This window comes from Osmia bicornis, chromosome 9, assembly GCF_907164935.1.
Source record: "Osmia bicornis bicornis chromosome 9, iOsmBic2.1, whole genome shotgun sequence".
Taxonomy (NCBI): Eukaryota; Metazoa; Arthropoda; class Insecta; order Hymenoptera; family Megachilidae; genus Osmia; species Osmia bicornis.
This window is the reverse complement of record NC_060224.1, coordinates 1,022,552-1,042,705: the sequence shown is the minus strand read 5'-3', so window position 1 is coordinate 1,042,705 and position 20,154 is coordinate 1,022,552. Positions and strand designations below refer to the sequence as shown.

Sequence of the window (20,154 nt, the reverse complement as noted above, 5' to 3'; positions counted from 1 at the left end):
GTTTCGTGTTTTAAAAAGTCTTTCTCTTCATCGATGTTTTATAGATCCCACGGGACGTCTTCGCGAAAGTCGCTTTAAAAGCGATCACGTAACGAGATTGCGTTCGAAACTTAGAAGCTGCCTTTCGGTCTGTATATAAATCATTTCTCGAACCATCTTCCAACTTGTTCTAAATTATTCCTGATACCAGTTTACAGTTGGCTATATTTCGACTTCTTTAAACGGAATTCTTGCTCCTCGCATCAATCTTTCAATTCTTTTTCTCTTTCTCCAATTAAACGAGTATTGTTTCGTAAAAGCATATTTAAACGTCGCTAATGTTCTTTATTCGTCATCCTGGTTATTCGATGGTTAACGAAGCGTAGGAAACCGCGAACAAGATCGTTTCGATTATCTCCACGTCTGGCAGCTTTCGAATCCGGTTGGATTCGCGAAAAATTCATAAAACGTGCTTCAGAAGGCAACTTCTAAGTACCGGCAGTTTCTCGCGTCTAAGAAACTTTTCTGATTCACCTTTTCCCCGCGACCCAAGTCGATAATTCACAGACGGAGATAGAGAAAAAATTCTGCTGCCAGGGGGTGTCTGAGGACGTTTGGAATATTACTCAGAGGCAGAGGTTCGCGAAATCAAATTACTCCTCCTAAATCTTGGAAGCGCCGAGAGTTTGGCAAGTTTCTCTGAACGTTCCTCGCGAAGTTGGCAATAAAAATTCTGATGTGTTTACGAAATAAACGCACGACAGGTTTGAAAACCTCCTTTTACCCGCGGCTTCGACGAACGAAGTTAGTCCTGACAGAGATGGAAGGAAAATTATCCTTCTTTCCCTCAGTTTCGTTTGGTCGAGTGGCAAAGTCGTAAGGCTCGACGGAATATTCATTCGGTCTTTATCTTTCGTCTCGACGGTCCTCAAACTTTGCCCTCCACCCTTTATTTCGTCCTCCTTTAAGTTTCCCAACGTCATTAGGAGCCGTGTTTGTATACAGCAAACCTTTCGTTTAACGCCGACTAGCTCTTATCTTCGCGAAATTACCACCGCCTCCTCTATCCTTTCACCTTTAATCTGTTTGCCTTGCAATCATTAGCCCTTCATCCGAACCTACGGTTCCGAGCTTTCGGCAGGGTCGCGAGGGTGCTTTTGAAAGAGTAGAAACGATTTTACCGATAAACATAATGATGCTTTTCAGCGAACTTTCCCAGACGATTCGTCTCGTCTTTAGGATAAATCTGATCTCCTAAACGAAGCCGTTTCGCGTTATCTCGTTTGCGAAATTTCAACGTCTTCGCTCGAACGATTGGGAAATTATGAAAGTTCGAAAAGGATTACGAAGGTAATAAAATTCCAGAAAAGGAACGGGCAACGTAACGAGAAAATTTAAGGAGCTTTCGTTGTCTGTTTCTCGACGATCGAGTCGTTCTCCCGAGTTCGGTCAGCTGGAAACTGTAAAAAAGGAAAATGGAAAAACGAAAGACTCGGGGAGATATAAAGTGATGCTTAAGGGGTGAAGCAAAACACTGTCGAGTGGCAACGAGGGTGAAAGAAGAACAGGAAGACGTAAAGAGAAAGGGGTGTTTTTTTATTGAAAAACGAACAGCAGTTCCTGTAAACTAGTCGTTACACAGCGAGAAAGGAGGCAACGAGGGGGTGGAACGATCGGATTAATGGAATCTCTTGGGTCGAAGAGACCGAAACCTCTCTTAATTCCAGCTTACCTTCGAGCTCGAGTCGAGACGAGCTGTTTCACCATCTTCCAACGGCAACCTTCAAAGATCGGCCAGGAGAAAAAAACAGGGAGGAAAGCGAGTTACCGCGAGACGAAGGAGACAAAGAAAACGAGAGGGTTGGAAACCTTACCGTTGAAACGGAAACGGTACGGTTATGTAATTTGTTTATTCCAACGTTGAATAGAAACATGCTGCGTTTAAGGTAAACGAAACAGAATTATTCCTCGGGAAATGTCAACGAAATAACGTGGTTGCAAAGGGGACGCGAAACATTTATTCAACCAGAACTCCAACCGCGAACTCCTGTTTTCATTTTATTGTAAATGGAAAACTGAAAGAGTCGAAGGTAATTGTAACCGGTCGACAACGCACCGGTTAAACGGTTAGGTAAAAAAAATTCCTCCGACAAGCTTTTTCCGTGAAATTCCACCCCCGCTGATGGCTGGAAGGAGAGAAACGTTCGATACGAAGGGGATTGAAAAACGAAGCGGTTGAAAGATGGAAGAACTCGATGGGATTTCTTTTTAATTATCAGCCGTGGCAGTTACGTAAACTGTTTCATTATAACGAGAAGTGGCGGCGTTCCGCGAGGATCGTTGCCTCCTTTTACACTTCGGCAATGAGGATGCTCGTTAGGGGAAAAGAGCGAGAAAAGAAGCAAAGAGAATTTAACGAGCCTCTCATCGGGTGTATCTAACGAACTTGCTTGAAACGCTTGTCCCGTACCGTAGTTGTCTTTTCTCTCTGTTAAAACCCCTCAACGTTTCTTTCCTCTTACTTAATCCTTTCGGTTTTACGAACGAACGTTCACCGATTACGTGACAATCTTGCCAAGATAAAATTAAAGAAACGGACTTTAATCGATTCGATTCGATTCGCTTTTCGGGGGTAAAAATTGGTGGACAAAGATGGTTGTTGGCGGATAACTGTCGCGATGCGGTTGCCGCGTTTCAAGAGCTATTAGCTGATCGATACGTTTATCGGGAGGTTAGCCGAAGTGTCTAGCTCGCGGTTGCCGTCGCTTGGAATGCCGTGTTAAAAGCGACTGAAGCTCAGCTAGAGGGGGTGGTAAAAAGGGGGCGAAGGGAGCAGGAGCAGCGTAGTCTCTGCCCTCTCACCTCACAGCCGACTAGTTTTTCGTTAGCTCGTCGTCCCGTGAAATCCGTCACACCCTAGCAGTCTCTAGTCAACGAGGCCTCTCCTCCCCATCCCTCCTTCTTCCTTCTACACCCTCTCTTTCCTCGTACCTTTATACAGGGTGCCTTACAAATCGCTTCTCTCATTTCCTCCACCTTTTTCCGATCACCGGTATCAATCGGTATTCTCTGTACGCTTATCGGTTATTCGCCAATGTCAGCGGGGGACACCCAACCCTTGTACATAGTTGGTATCCGAAGAAATTTCAAGGGACGACACTCGATCGAGATACCAGGGAAGCCCGTGGTGTCGTGTTTTGCTTGTTCTTGCAGTTCGAACAACGATAACGACAGATTAATGGGTCGGCAAGCGACGTCGATGCCGAAGGGGCGAGGGGAGGAATTTTTGCGGGTTATGGGTCGACCTGTAGGGAAGGTAAGGGAAGGTAAGGGAAGGTAAGGGAAGGCGAGCTCGTCCCTCGGACACAAGCGACGGGGCGGCCATGTGTAGCCTCGTATATCGGGTGTATGCTTTGACAAGCACACCGTTCCAACCAGTCATTCACCGACCGCAAACGTTCTCGATTGGTCGTGCTCGGCGACCGAACAACTTGATTCAGAACGAGGTTAGCCACGCGCCGCTTGAACGCCAACACCGGCTAAATCTTCGATGCATCGGCTTTCCTCTCCTCCCGATCCACGCATGCTCCTCGACGCGGTGAATGGAACGAATCCTCGATCGTAATTTCAATCGTTCTCTTCGCTTCGACCGGGGAAAAATCGTGATCGTATGCGAGCCGCGTGGAAAATTGCCGGACGCGATGCAATCTAAATTTTCATGCACTCTGATCGCGCGAAATGCAGCCTCGAGACCCTCTAGCGATAGCTGTCGTGTCCGGCAAATAGCAATCTTCGATTATTCTTACATCTCCAGAGGGTCTTTGATTTCTACTTAAATTCTACACCGATTCCTTGATTGGTGAAATTTGAAAGGAAAGTACCTCGGTAAGGGTAGGTTAGTTCGTTTCGTTGCCGATCGATAAAGATAAGGTGTCAGAGCTTGGAAAGCGACGTGCCATAAAAAAAGGAGCCGAGCTATTGTTGTCGCGTTAAAATAAACACGATTCACTTGCAAGCCTGTACGCCCGACCGATTTCGTTACGTCAGGAATACCTGTACGCGTCGCTGGAGAACGCTCGATCCGATGCAGGAGGTGGTATCGCAAGGATGGTCGCTGGTAAAAAATTTATTTCGTCCTTTGGATAGCCTACTTGGACGAAATAACAGGAGAAGTAAGTGATTTTACCGCTCTCTATGCGTCCAACGGTGTATCGATAAACGAAAGAAGCGATTTCGAAGCCTCGTAAAATAAACATACGAGAAGTAGCTGAGATTTTTTCCAGGCTAGTCGAAGGAACATACGAAATTTTTACGAGCGTACGCAGACGCTATCAAAATTGGGATCGAAAGGGAATTAACCTGTCAGCCTGGAAAATCTGACTAATAACGAAAAGCCTGTTGGATGGTGGCGGCGATCCTAATCCAGCAACGCGACGGTATGCAAATCTTCTTGAAGCCCATTGCATATGTCGCAAGGTGACACGCATGCATCTGCATCTATAAAAGGCACGGATCGTGGTAGTCGCGGATGCAGGCGACTAGAAATTGTTTAACGAGTTGGTGCCGGGTAAACACGAAGAAAGCCTCTCTCGTTGCATCCACGACAGGGATGCTCGACCCCTTCCCTCCCCTCCCTCTATTTACCTGTATCCTATTATGTCGCGAGAAAAGTGTTGGTAAACAGCGGATCGTGTACGTGCGGCTATGGTGGAGGAATGGCGTTCCTAGTAGTAGTGGTGGTGGTGGTGGTGATGGTGGTGGTGGTGGGTTAGACCCTATCGATCACCAAGGCCTCGTCCACGACACATAAGCCCCTGCCTGCCTACCAGCCCTCCTGCCCTGGCGCAACCTATTTCTGCAGCTTTAAAACCGACCTAGGGGAAGAGTCGCGTTCAACCACCGATCTCTTCTACCCTCGCAACAGACAATCTACCGGCAATGTTTTTTTTTTTTGACAAATAATATCTCCTTCTAGGTTGACAAATTTAACGAAAAGAATTCGTTAAACATGTAACAAAGGGACTGACTCGAAGATTTCAACAAGTGTTTGGGAAAGCTTTTCTTCCACGATTCGTTTCGACGGTGTAAAGTGTCGTGACTCACCTTTGAAGAAATTTGTAAGCGAAGGGTGAAATGGACGTCGGTGGTAAGAGTCGTCCAAGACCATCGATCAACAGGAACCGACTGGTCGGTTTAGTGTGTTTGCTTGGGTTATCGGTAAGGCGAGTGTAAAGCAAAATCGTTCTTTTTTCGCACGAGTCGCTGAACTGACATCCAATAACGTTTCTGCTCTCTTTTATAACGCGTTCAGTTATAGTATCTCAATGTCAGCTGTCCTATAGGTAGCTCGAAGGATTTTCAGGTTAGCGATCGTGAATAGTAGCGAGCTTGAAATATTTTCAATATTCTTTTACACTGTTTGTTAGAATAAAGCCGTTTCAATTTTTTCATCTTACAGACAGACGACATAGTTGGAGCGAACTAGGCTGACATACTATTGGAGCGAAGCGATTTATTGATAATTGATAATTAAAAATTGATTAGTTGACTAGTTTTTGAGTTAAAAAATCCCTATCAGTCGTTTAATAGCCGCGCTACGCTCCAATGATTATGCAATTTACGATTCCTCAAGGTTTACACCGCCTATTAAAATTTTACTCGTCTAAAGAATCGTAAATTCGAGTACTTTCTTCGTGTTTTCTTTCGTGGTTCTTTAGGGTGATCGATAAAGGCGAGAGGAGAACTCGAACAGCACGGTAGAAAAAAAGTTGGAATTAGCCACTAAAGAAGAAGCGAATTTTCCATAACTCTACCGGATTCACCTTTAGCCGCGGCTTAATTACTCGGTCTACGCGTTTATTACCTTTTATATCACGCTGTATTAATCGTAATTGGAAGTTACGACCGGTCTGTACCTACTTTAATCATCTTTTATTTCCGTTCTCGAGTTATCGGTAAAGTTAGCAGAATCTCTGCCAAATTCAAAGACACGTTCGATCGAAACGGAGAGGAGGATACGAGGAAATATGAAAATTTGCAATTTTCAAGGATGTTTGATGTCGAAAGGTAAAGAACCTCCAGACGATTCCCTTCGCTCCGTTAAACCGCGAAAAGTCCCATCCAGACGAGTTGCGCAAATATTTATGGAACCTTTGAAAGCTCGTCGAGTCGACGAATCGACGACAAGTTAATTTCCAACTGTGCCACGCGTACAACCAGAAAGTAAATATCATAAAGATTGGATATACATATTATAACGAACCGTCGTCGTGGCACCAAGCAATTTCTCGCTTCGCTGACTTCGAAAAATGTTTTACAAATTCTAATTCTAACGCTCGTCGATCCTCGCGACTGAGCGATAATTTGATTAAGCGACTGCTAATCACGCGATTGTTTGCGATACACGAAAACAGGGAATCGTTCAACAATCGTCAACGTTTTTCACTCGATTGCAACGATAGGCGTGAAGGAGAAATCAACGAGATTCGAATTGCAAAGAGTGTTCGATTCAATTCCACTTTGAAATAAACTTTAAACCGTTTCGAAACGATGATAATTTTACAAACGAGCATGGTACATTTTCGGATCCAATGTAAACGAGCTTCTCCCCAGGGAGGGAAACAACTGACCCGGTAAAAAATAAAAAAAAATCTATCCTGATTACCATAAAAATGGATCTATCAAAATTCGCCGTTGTTTTCAGCGGTGATTCGATTCCGACAGGTCGACCAGAAGAAAATTGCTTTACGGATCCGATGTAGACTTGAAATTTTTTCCCAATCGGATTGCCATCGCGCACCCTCTATTTTAACCTCGTTATTTCATCCTCTACGATCAACGAACAGATATTTTTACTAACAATATCCGATTCGTTGATGTATTAATGCGTTAAGTACGAATGCGCGCGACTAAATAAAACTCTGATTATCGGTTTTATCGAAATTCCTGGCAGTGGTATTAAAAGCGTTGCTCCTCTCTACCAAATATTTGGTAAACCTTTCAATTTATTTTCTATTTCAATTTCACCGACGCAGTTTGAAGGATTCGCACACGGAATACCAATAGCACCCGATGCGATGTTTGTTTTAAGAAACTAAAATATCAGAAAATAATTTCGTGCAATTTCATTTCCATCCATTTACCTAGAAAACGTGTTTACGTACAAAAATTTAAATATAAATTAATAACTTTATATTAATAAAGACAGTACAAAGCATACAAATTTTAATTAAATCTTTTTACAAAAACGAAGGCTACGTCTGCAGATGAAAGATAATGAAAATGTCTGTGGATAATAATAAAATCTGTGGAAAAAAGGATGCAACGCTTTCGATTCATTGAAGTTATTTCACGATAAGTAATAAGAGGAAAGAGTAGAGGAAAATGATATTCCAAATGAATTTCTTCGCAGCTCGTTCGCATTCTCTTTCAAAGGATTTACTGTAGAACAAAGCGGAATGACGTTATGCTCGTGATAGAAAACCGTGAGGGAAAACGCATTTTCAGCATCGAAAATAAGTCTTTGGAATTTGGAGTAAACTGAGTGAAAAATTTCTTAACGAACATCTATGTACAGTGTTCCACCTAATTCAACCGTGTCGTCATTAAAAATTTAATTCCAAATATAAGAAAGAACTCTTTATAAAGAAACGACTTGCTTTCACTTACACAGAGCGAATAACTACAATCATTACCAATCCCTTCGGCAAAGTTACGAACTTTTGAAACTTTTAAATTGCCAACTCGACGTACTTTATTTAACGTTTGCTTCAACAGTGGCAATGGATTCGACAGAATTAAAAAAAAAAGCACGCACAAAAGAGCAGAAGAGTGAAACAAACCTGTGATTGGACGCAATAACGACGACGAATAAAGGACGGATGAACAGTTCTGTTCGTTCTTTTTCCAAATTTTCATTCATGATACCTGCATGGTAGACGCGCGTATTGTACGGTTAGGTCGCAATCAAGTGTAATCGAATCAGTAATCAGTGTTTCGTTGGATAATTTTACTACGTTCGTGATTTTTCATCAACCTTTGGCGAGTATCGTTCTATTTATATTTTCCATTTTCCTGTATCGCGAGCAGCGACGCTTTGAAAGGAACGTCGTTCACGACCCTCTGTCCAAGCATTTAATTTCAGTTAAAGCATTCATTTTCCCTGCGCCAATCTACTTCAACTTTTCCGTCGTCTGACAAACGAGAGGGTCATCTTCGAGAACGTTTCTCTCACGGCTGATTACGAATCATTTTCGCGTCGTGCAACCAGTTCTATTTTCCGCCGTGTATTATTCAAAAAGCCGGAGAGAGCATTTGTAATTTTCCTTTATCTTTCGCGGTAAAACATGAAAAAATGAGAACCACACCTGCTCTCCCGTTTCGGATGTCAGATCGTATCCGCTAAAGCAAGATAATCCAACATCGAAACACGCTCCTAAAAATCGTCCGAGAGGTATATTTTCGTCGATTCTCAACGAGAATTTATGCTCGCATTTCCATACGACTCCCTACTCCATATATTATCCCGATATCCAGCTCGAAACTGTCGCAAAATCGAGCAGTACTATGTCCAACTAAATGTTTGACGAGCCAATTAATATTCAGAAGAAGCGCACTGGCAAAGCTATTTCATGGATGCAACAGTTAAACGTCGTCTGAAAGATACGAGGTAATATTTCCAGGTGAAAGTGTTGCATTATCAAGCACCTGGTTTCTAGTGAATTTTCTAGCCAGACTTTTGCTGAATATTTCAAACTCGCCTATTTCCTATGACATTGCAGTATTGCTTTTTCAACCGGGAACTCGTCGCTGCTTCTCAAGAATTCTATAAAGATGGTAATATCTTTACGCGAGTCGAGGACAAGTAACAAGTTTCTTTGTATATGGCACCGGCTGGACATCGACCGGTGCCATTGGAAAAACCGTGGGATTGGAACTCCCATGCCCGATAAGAAAGCTGAAGGATGCGTGGGATCGCGACCTCTAAATCCAATAATAAGGGAGCAATATAGCCAGCTATAAACGCCAGGGTCCTAACTTCTGTTTTTCACAAATTCCTCTTAACCTAGGAGAGGATCCTTGATTCCCAGACTTTTTCCCTTCCATTTTCCATCGATTCCTACGATACTGATGTACCGGAGTGCAAACTCGTTCAGAGGGAACGTATCGGCTGTACCGAAACCTTCCTCTTCTCCATTCCATTCTCGATTATCGATCTAACGGGGCAAACGATACCCAGAACGGTTAACCACACGATCGATCGCGTTATAAAGATAGATCTTCCGCTTCGCGTAATTACATCCTCGATCAAGTGTGCGCAATCTTACCTCCGAGATGCTTCGTCGTTTTCTCGTTAAATAATTAATCGACGGTGGACATTCCGGATAATTAACTCTAATTATATTGTCGCATCGGTTTCGTAATGGTATATAGAATTAATCGGTTGGAAAAGTTTCGATTTAAGCAGCAACGAAACCGTGTATCTCCTATCAAGAACAAGAATAAACAATTTTCTCATTGATCAATCACGAGTAGATTACGCTTCCGTTTAATAATCGGTCTGTCGGGGAAAAGGTGAGGATCGGAAGAGGAGGCTCGTTTTATCGGCAACGTGTATCGCTGATAATGCTAGCGGTGGTAATCGTGTGGCAGGCAGCGATGAACGCAATTAGCAAGGGGACCCAGGGCAAAGCAAGTATCCGGCCAGCTTTAGCCACGAGTGGATACGTAACATTGCGCGGCTGGCTACGTTGTTGTACGATGTAATCGTTGAATCTGCCTAACCCAGACCATAATCCCTAGCGGACTGTGCTACTAATCGACGTCAGATTAAAACGCTGCTCGTCATGCATACCGCTCTCTGTGTGCTCGATAATCCTATCCTCCTACAGTCTCTCGTTGATTCAACCCTCGGAATCCGCCCTCGTCCAACAGAAACGATTTCGTCAGATTTTCAGAGGGTCAGTTTTAATTTACCCATAAACACCATTAACCGCGTTATAAATACTCATATCTTAATCAACGATTAATCGAGACGTCCCACGCGATCTTTGTCCTCGAGAATTACGAATGTCGTACTCACAAAGTCCTTTCATTTACCTCTAAGGCTGAAATCCAAAATTCGTCGCGTTTCGATCGATAATTCCTGGATGAGAGATTGATTGACATAGTAATTATCGGTTAATGAACGGGCCTCGATCTATAGACGAAGCGACGACGGGCTAAATGGTTTATGATAATGAAGAAAATGGTGAAACTTTGTTTCATTTCATTTGTTCTAATTTAACGAAGAAAAGAAATAAAGTTTTCGTAGCTGATGGACGGTGCTTCAGGGAAAACACTGGCTAAGGGAGGTGGAACGCCGATAAAATTCCAAGTACGCGGTGGAAAGTGATTCAGCGAGGAGCAGGGTGTATCAGAGCGAAGGGGTTAGAGGAGTTCAGAAATGCTTCCCAGCAGGCTATCGTCGAGAGGGTGCGAAGAATGGTTGAAAAGGGTAGGGAAATTAACGGGGCCGACATTTTATCGTTTTTCAAAAGAGTTTAATTAAGCGATACCAGTTATATATTAACGACGCGGGTAGCAATTTTTCAACCCTCTCCTGCGAATCGGTGAAACGGAGATTTTTCAGAAAAATCCACGAACAACGTTCGATGCTGGGCGATTTAACGCGAAACGAGCTATTCGCACGTCGTCAAGCAACGAAATGATTTCCCGCGAGAAAGCGTTCGAATTTTCACCGCATTCCCTTTTCTCCTCTGTTATTCCACGAACAATTTGCGCTGAATTCTAGCTCGATTATCTGACAAATCTCGCGCAACAAATAAAAGCAGGTTAATTCGCGATTGGTTTAGAAAAGAAACTCTACAGCGTGACGTTAAACGCGCATACCGTTGATAATAATTCGGAATATAACAACATCGAACGCAGGCGACAGGGTTATTACGCTTCGCGAATCGACGGGCTTCGAATAACGTTCAAGAAATATCCAGTCTGACAGTTAATTTCATCGCATAATCTCATTGTAATATCGACTATCGACCCTGGCACGTTCGACGGAAAATTGAATAGCCTGTCGAAATGAAGGTAGCTATGGGACGAGAACGGGTTAAACATCGTTTATCAGCATAAACGGTCAAATTTGTCAGCTGCTGACAAACGCGACAATAACCGTTTTCCTGATGTTTCTTGTTTATTATTATTTACAGTTTCGAAACAGCACTGATTTCAACTCGAGTAAACCGAAGGTAAGTTTCTCGGTGGCGTATCCGCGGAAGTTTCAGTCTTGTTGCGTGTAATAAACACCATCCGTCAATTAAAATCGTCAAAGTAGAGAGGCGGCAAATTACTCGAACGGCTGTTCTCTCTCTGACAATGAGTTACGCGCGGCTGACTATCAGACTGTCTGGAAATACTACTGGGAGTAGAGGGGCTCCGTATGCAGTCAGACCCTCGAAAGATCTTTGCTCGAAACGTAATTATTCAATTCCCTCTCTTTCTTCCTTCGCTTCCGGGTTACGCTACGATGGCAATTCGAGCTAAAGCTATCGAACCTCGAAATAACATTTCGTTTACAAAGTTATTCACCTGATTACAAAAATAAACCTGATCGATTTTTCGCTTGTTGCTAGGGAAATTCGTGAAAGACATACGAACGATTCGTTGACCGAAAATAAAGGCTCGTCGATTACCATCGAACGATTTAGATCTCGAGGAGAAAATAAAATGAAAGCATTAAGGATATCGCGTGGGAGTTTTTATTTGTTCTCGAAGGGCTTGCGAATTATAAGCGAACCGCCATACTTTCCACGCAGCGATGCTATCTTCTTACGAGAGTCGAAACGACCCCCAGAGGAGGAGAAATGAATCTGGTAATTTGTAACGGCAAAGAATTACACCCTTGTAGCTGGGAGGCTTGTAGACTCGCTTGTTTTCGAAAACTAAGTGCCGTTTAAGGGTAGTAACGATAAATTCCTGCCTGACCTAAGGGGTTCTTACTTTCCAAACGATTCTAATAATAAGTTGCGTAGAAATGTATTTGAAAGCGAGTTAGAAATTGATCGCTTCTTCTCGAAATCGCAGGAAATTCCAGGAAACGATGCGAAAAACAACAGTCTTGACATTTCCATTAATAGAAGAACCTTTGAAGGGTGTGTTTATCTAACCATTCATCACCCTCTGTTTCTTGGTCGCGCACTTTAAACTTACTATTTGCCCTTTTCTTTCGCCTGCCATTTTTTTCTTCGAGTCAGAAATAAAATGGAAGGAAAAGAAAGTAAAGCCGTTTACTTTTCATCGAATTTTAGGAGGCGGACAGGATTAGAGGGAGATAAGGTAAGCCAGCAGACTGAGGGGTTGAATTAGTCGCGGGTTGACGGGCTGGCAGATAAGAGGCTCCCTGTCGAGCATACAGTCGGTCATAATATGCGAAATAGGGCAAGCATGCCGGGATAAACTGATTATCTGCACACACGGTCGCCATATTTTCTCCTCTTGATGGAAAAACACTCGCTCTCGCGATCGCTTATCGTCCAGCGTAATTTCACGAAATTACATCGTTCGGAAAGAAGCTCCGAGCGGAATTTCAATAGAAACTTTAACCCCCTAACGTTCACTGTTTCTTTCTGATAGAATTTTCAAACCTTATCGAACGAGTTTCATCGTGCAAATCGAAGATTACAAAAAAAGAGAGTTGTTTGCATCGAAACGCACGAAGCAACTTTCTTGAAACGTTATCGGATAACGAGAAAAAAGGATTCGTACTCGAAAGTAGAAAAGTAATTTCCCAGCGAAGAATAAGGAAAAAGTCGAAATCAAAAAGTATGTAAGAAGTCGGCTTTAAATCTTGCGGATGCTCCGAGTGCTACAATTGGAATTTTATCAAGCTTCACCAGTCCCGATGCGCTTTTAGATCGATTGAATTTCAGTAAATTGAAATTCCACGCAACGTACGGTCGAGAATTACCTTTCCACCTTGTCAGGATTAAAATTTCGAGAAGGAACAACAATTGTACGGCAAAGGGTGGGCGGAAAAGAAGATGAAAAAATAGCTAAGAACACTGATATTAATTTGAATTTAAAATAAAAAACGAGCCTGTCAAATGGTCCGTGCTTTATGTAATCAGTAGAAGAAGGTGATATATAACTAGAAGAAGATTTTCTACTCTTGGGACTCATCTTATAATAAAAGGTGCACTGTCTCAAATGGGTTAACTCTGTTTCTCTCTCTTACCTATTCTTTGCGAATAACGTGCAATTTATCAGAAGACAACGCGTCCACGTTTCATTCCGACGGAATTACCAGAAGATCGAGCCAGAAAGTAGATCTACCGTGACAATGCGAAAAGACAAATTTTCTGTTGAATTCTGACTGTCTCGAAGAATACAAAGGGGAAAGAGTGGTCGAGAATTGTGCATCGACTTCTCGCAGTCAGGGGTGCTCCGCTTCTTTTCGAGAGGTGCAACAGGTTCAACGCATTTCTCTCTCACCCTTCTATGATTCTCTTTCTCGTCCCCGCGAAAGGGTAGACTTCATTTAAAAACGACACCCTTTTTCTAATCGACCGACTCGCTGAAAGAGGATTAGCTTTTTCTTTAAAAGACTTTTACCATCGAAAGTAGCGTATCTGAAAACGGGTTAGAATCCTTTTCAGTATTTATCAACTAAACATTTCTACGGGGTTAATAAAAGCATCAAAGCTGCAATAAAGGGAATTTTTTGCCAGTAAAAGAGGTAAAGTAATAATCGTTAAAGTTGAAAAAAAATGCTAGCCAAAAGAACATCGAGTAAATAGAGGTCGAGCTATATAAATGAAAGAAAAAGTAAAACGAATCGAATCGATGAAATTAATTTATCACGGAGAGAATATTCTGCAGTACCGCATTTGTTTACTTATCCAGGGCTATTAATTCTTTCGCTTTCCACTGGTTTACGTGACAGGAATAAAATGCAGCGTGGATTAAAGGATGAAAGAAATACTCGTCTCGGTAACGTACACCCAAGTATCATTCGGAACGATGCGCAAACCCTTTTAACGAAGCAGCTGCAATTTTTATTCCGTTAAATTCATTCGAAGGATTATACGGTGAAAGTTGTTTTCGAAAAATTGATGAAACGACGAGAAGAGGGTCGAACGAAATTTCTCATTTTACGCGAGTGTCTTTTAGGACCTCCCTCGTTCGACTTCTCCACCCGGCAATATCGCGTTTACCGGCTCCAAGTATTTCAATGAAAATGCTTCCCTTTAATTCGATCATCGTAATTCGCGCGACTCCGTTGATGATGTTTCCCGTACACGAAAGAACAGGAATTTTATTAAAATTCTCAAAGAATGTCCTTTCGCGCGACGTACATTAAATTGACGAAATGAAATAATATCATTCCCGCTATATCAAAGCGTTTCAATTTTCCTTTTTCAGCCGACCCCGAGCTTATAATTTTCCGCCAAGGAAATTTATATTCTACTAAAATTTTCCAAGACCAACCTTATTCTCCGGCTGACCGTGCATTAACGTTCGCCAAATAAAAGATATTTATTCTATTTTTTTGTTCGCATCCATTCGAATAGAATAAAAAATTATTTTAGCCTCGAGTGGAACGTTGAAATTTTCGCTCGATAAAACTTTGGTGAAACATCGGGTCCGACGAAGGTCGCTTAGTCACACTGTCGCGAGGATTCGTTGCGAACGATATCTTAATCCCGATTCACTACCCCGATCGATCGTTCAATTAAACGTAAAGAACTCGGCGCGTCATTAAACTCACCCCTATTACAAATCGCTCCTATCAATCCTTATCCTTATTTTCAATCTCTCCTCTCGAGCTCCGATCGCGAAATAAAAATACACCAACCGTTGCTTTCTCGTGAAAAAAGATTCTAAACTCGTCTAAATCCACCCTCTCGATTTCGTCGCTCAACCTTTTTTAAACGCGCCGATTTTAAGAAGGCAACACCCGAAATCGTTTTACCGATAGTTTCAGGCAAACATAGGTATACGAAGAAGAAATCGATGTCTCTAAAATTATGTTCTCAGGAGAATCTCTCTTTCCCCTCTGTATTCGCGAACGAATCTGTCGACCAAACGACCGTCTCGTTTTTCTAAGAGCATATACGTGTCGATATACGTAGAAAGAAGAAAAAAAGAGTACTTTTCCATATTTATTTGTCACTCGACGAGAAGAGAGGGCTAGGGTGATTCGGATGGGGAGATACAGATTTATCGTGGATAAAAAGAAATCACCCCAGCCTCTTTTTCTCCCTTTCATTAACGCGTTCGCTAGCGTGAAATTTAATAAATTAAACTAAGAACTTATATCATAAAATAATTACACAGTCGTCGGTGAAAATGAGTCTTAAAAATACTAAGTTTTTGCTCGCCAGTGTTGGTCCATAAAAACGTCTATTAGCTAAGAAGTTAATACATCAAGAATAAACGAACTCACCATTCGCAGAGGGAATTACTTCTTCTTCTTTCCAGACACGTTGCCTCCGCCTTCTCCTTCTGGAAAGTAGATTTTCGTTGAAAATTCCGCCGACTTGACTGGATGAACAAATCAATCACCGTAGCACTTTTCCATCGCGCGGTAAAAAACGAGCAAGAAACAGGCTACGCGACGTTTGCTTCCATCGTGTAACAGACAACGATGAATTAGAGCGAAGGGACGCGACGGTGTTATCATTTCGGAACGCGATACACGACTGAATTTCGAAAACAAAGCAGGCTCGAAGCGGCTGTATTGTAAGTCGCGCCAAGGGTGTTTACATATCAGAGGCTCGCTTCGCAGTTGAAGTAAATAACGATACTCTTCGTTCTCGCGTACTAATTTTTCTAGTTTCTCAAACGTCGACGCGTTATCGTTATTTAGAATAATTTACGCGATCGATAATTACAGAGACCGTGCTCTGTCGTTGATTTTCTCTGCTTCCGTTCGAAATCACTAATTCGTTAATGCATTATCGCCGCATAATTTCGCAATTATTTAGTCGACAGTGGAAATATTTGTTCTCGCCTCCAAGGTATCCGGCGTCGCGCCTACAAGGGAGGGGGAACACAATTAAGCGAAGGCAGTTAACGAAGCTCGTACGCGTGTATCGTGTAATATCACCGATCGAATAATTCACGAACGGTGATTAAAGGTGACGCGATTACGAGACAATTTACTCCTCGATATACCCTGTCTCTGTTACAAGGGTGAAAGACAAAAAATTGATCAAACGCCTCGTAAAAAAGAGTCGTGATTACGCTTTGATCCTTACTTCTTGTCTCGGAGAAGACAATTTTTTACCGTATCGTAAAAAATTCAGACCGAGTTAAATAGAAGTAAGAATTTTTAGAATAACAACGAGCTAAGAAATCGATAAACGCAGAGATCCACCGCGAGCTCGATTCGTAATTGAATCTCTCCATACATCCTTCTCGTTGGTTTTCAAGCAACCAGTCGCGACGCCGAGAGAAAATGCAAAAATTCTCATTAGCGTTAGTCGAGGGTAGCATCAAAAGTAACGAGCACCTGCTGCTTCGCATAAATAACCGAACAGTATCGTCTGAAACACGACGAAGGAGCAACCTGTAATAACAGAAGCAAAAGAAGCAAAAGCAGCAAAAGCAGCAGCGGGTCGTTGTCGAGTCCGTGGTTGTCCGATTTCCTTGCTTTTTCGTCGAAGTAACAGGACTAACGTTACAGAGGGTAGGGAATCGGGTGGATAAAGAGGGTGGCGGTGATGGTGGTGGATGCTGTACGTTGGAGAAAGAGAGACTTGAGGGTTGGAGGGGATGTAGGAGAGGGTGAAAGGAGGCTGTGCTCGGGGTGCGGAAGAGTCAGTGCGCGGCGAGGCGCGCCAGCTGCCGCACGTCATGATTCTACCCCAGGTGAGCCACGAACTTACCTAGAAACATCAGCACGCTCTCTCTGCTACGAACCGGACCGCCGAAATTCGTGACTATACATATATATACCTCTTTATATATGTATGTATACACGCACATACATGAACACACACGACACGATATTTCAAAAACAATTCTGTGCCTCGCAATCCTGTCGTGCATGAGAACGATTCGTGTCCGGCTACTTCAACAACACGAAAACACTAGCACGGATATCTTCGAGCATGATCACGTCCTTTTTAATTTTAATTTTTATTATCTTCATTTTCGCCTTTCTGTCTGTATCTGTGTTCTCGTCCACGTTGTTTCGCGCTCTACCCACGGAATATAATATCGGAAGTGATCGTGGAACGTCCGTCGGAATGGGAAGCTAGTTTCGCGAGACGAATCGAGAGTGGTTGCCGATCGAGAAAGTGATAAGAAGACAAGAACCGTTGATGGCAAGAAGAATAAGAAGAGAAAAAAAGTCTGAGTTTTAGAGGATACCGGGAGGAGCCCAAGTTATTATTGTTTTATAGTGTTTTGCTACTCTTTCGATTGAACTTTTCCAACGACCATGGTTCGCTCTCTCTTTGCCGAGAGGAGAGAATGTTGTGACAAACCGCCACCCTATTGGCTTCTACAACGGAGGCAAGCGTAAAGTGATTTTACACCGTGCAAACAAACTTTGTTTCTCGATCCACTTACGACGGACGCTTTGTTTGCCCGCGTAACATTGATAGCCCCGTCGATCGTGAATGAACCTTTTCCGCGCGATCGAGCGTGACGGATCACCACCGGCGAAAAATTCACATTTTTAAGCAACTGAGGATATTCAGCTTTTTTTCTCCTTCTATTTCAGTTCGTCGAGCTACCTGGATACGCGTATACCGTCGAAATTATCAATTATCCTCGTCTTCTTCGAATTCAATGGCTCGATTCAACCGAGATCGTCGATTATCTTTTTCCTCGGATCCCGTGATGGGTGTCTTCTTCAAATTCGTTCATCACCGTTGATCATCATTTAAAAGGTTCGCTTCTATCGGAATCGTCGATTACAGTTTTTCTTCGATCTCATATTATTTGAACGGTTAGATCGTCGATTGTTCGTTTCTTCAGCCTCTTCTCCGAATTCATTTAGAGGATTCAGTTCTTTGGAGATTATCAATTAAGCTTTTCCCTCTACCTCTCTTTATCAATCTCCAAATGTTTGCAGTCCGCAAACATTGATTGCGCGGTTGCAACAGGTCCCGAAACGTTTCGATCGTTATCATCTTAATTGCGCTAATTTCCTTCGCGAACGATCGTAATCGAGTAAGCTATGTTCTATCCATTGTTTATCAGCTTGACGTATTAAACGCACGCTCTCGAGCAAAGTGTGTGACGGGTGAAAAATAAGACGAGGAAGGAGAAGAAAGAGCATGCTCGGAAAATGAATGTCTTCTCTGCGGCGGGAACTCGATTTCCCGGCGAAACGACGAAAGTGTTATGAAAGACACGGCAGTGACGGTGAACGTTGTACAGCTGCGAGGAAATTTCGAAAAATTATCCTTCGAACATAGAACGACACGCTAACCCGTCAACATGGCGAGAAGAAGTAAAGTTTGTGACTTTGTGCTCCGAGGCTGTTCTCGAGGAAATTTAATCGTCCGTGCAACGTTTACGTTTCCAAGCCGTTTGCTTTCCACGGGACCGATGGGCAGAGGCCTTGAATTTTTCCTCGCTTAAACAGTTTCCCTGGAACTTGGAACATTCCGATCCTCAGAAACGCGCCAAACTCGTCGATTCTTCCCCGAAATACCAGAGATGATCAAGAATAATCGATTGAAATCCTAAAATCTGTGATGTCGGTCAATCTGTTCGATCCATCTGAAGAAAAAATAAATCGAAAGGGAAGTCACCCCTCGAAAAACACCGATTGTTTAACGCCCACAAAAATTCGAAACACTCGGAGGGTGGTGAAAAATCACAAAGAATTCAATTTCTTCCGCGCTTCGAACAGCAGGAATTTTTCGCTTCGATTCGATCGAAATACTTTCATGCTCGTTCGATGCCTCCGATGAATGTCTTAGCAACGCGGTATTCTCGTCCATTTTCCAGCTTTTTATATCCGCAGTCAGGAGGTTTCACAATTTTACGAGCATTCCTATTCTTCGGAACAATTTAACCAGCTATTGCTCGATAAAGAGAAGAATTCAATTGCATCAATGCTATTTTCACGGGGTTAACGACATCGTTATTGCCGGTACTTTTCGATCGAGAAGGAACAGAGAAAAATACGAGATACAGAAATTGCTCGTCAAGATTGAGCCGCTTGATTCAAATCGGATTCGCCAGCGGAACGATTCGATTTCAAGGAAGCGTTGGAAAGGATATAAGATACAGAAAGAAATTCTGCTTCGTCAGAATGGAAATATTTTCGAGGGTGCAACGATTATTGTAACACCCTTGCTTGCTGGAAATTGAACCGAACAATCCGAAAATCGATATACATTGCACCGATGGTCAATGTAAGAGTGTTCTAAAAATGGTTACGTATTTCAGTGAAGTCGAACGAATACGACATCGATGGTTCATTTTTATTTGCTGAAAATACACACGATTATCCAGTGGGAGGGTTTAAAACTGGAATCCTTTCGGTTCTTCAGAAATAGAGAAAGATTTTTAGGATACGCTGACTTTAATACCTATCGAGATATTGTCGATCGAACGATACCACGGAGGAAAGAAGAATTGCGAGGAACGATATTCACGAAAACCGAATGGCATCGCCGAGGGAAACGTTGGTCGATTTAAAAAAGGATCGTTCCGATGGATCCGATTTGATCCGGTCCTCGAAAGGAGAAGGTCGAATCGAAAATGGAATCGAGAAAGAAAATCCTAGATCGATCGAAACGAAAATCTAGACACGATGCAGTCCACTCGAAACGTCGAGTTTCTTCGAAAGTTTGAATAAAAAAGAAATTTCTTCCCTCTTGAACGCCACGTATCGAGTTCCATCGAATTCAATCGAAGCAGACGTTTATTCTCTATCATTGATCACGGTTCATAAGATTTAATCTCTGAAAGTTGAACTGGATACTGATAACCTCGAACTTGGAATTTCAACCACGAGTGTGTACGTTCGTGGTGCCAATCGAAACAATTTCGAGGAAAGTCGAAAAGGTGATAAAACTAGCCGGGCAAACAGCTGTGTCTTAAAGCTGAATCCTCCGAAGGATTTGTACGCCGACACCCCTGACCCGATCCCCTATATCCGAACGGGTGCGAAACGATCTCCTTGTAATTACAAAACAGCTGTTCGATATT

At 42.7% G+C, this 20,154-nt stretch overlaps 1 protein-coding gene across 2 annotated transcripts in view; it reads left to right on the top strand.

Moving 5' to 3' along the window:
• Positions 1–16,816: 16,816 nt before the first annotated feature.
• LOC114873038 (dopamine receptor 1) overlaps positions 16,817–20,154 on the top strand; it is a 34,919-nt gene continuing 31,581 nt past the window's right edge. For both annotated transcript variants that reach the window (XM_029180886.2, XM_029180885.2), the window contains exon 1: positions 16,817–16,848. In XM_029180886.2, coding sequence (XP_029036719.1) covers positions 16,834–16,848 — 15 coding nt within the window. In that variant the 5' untranslated portion in view covers positions 16,817–16,833. The remainder of the gene's footprint in view (positions 16,849–20,154) is intronic.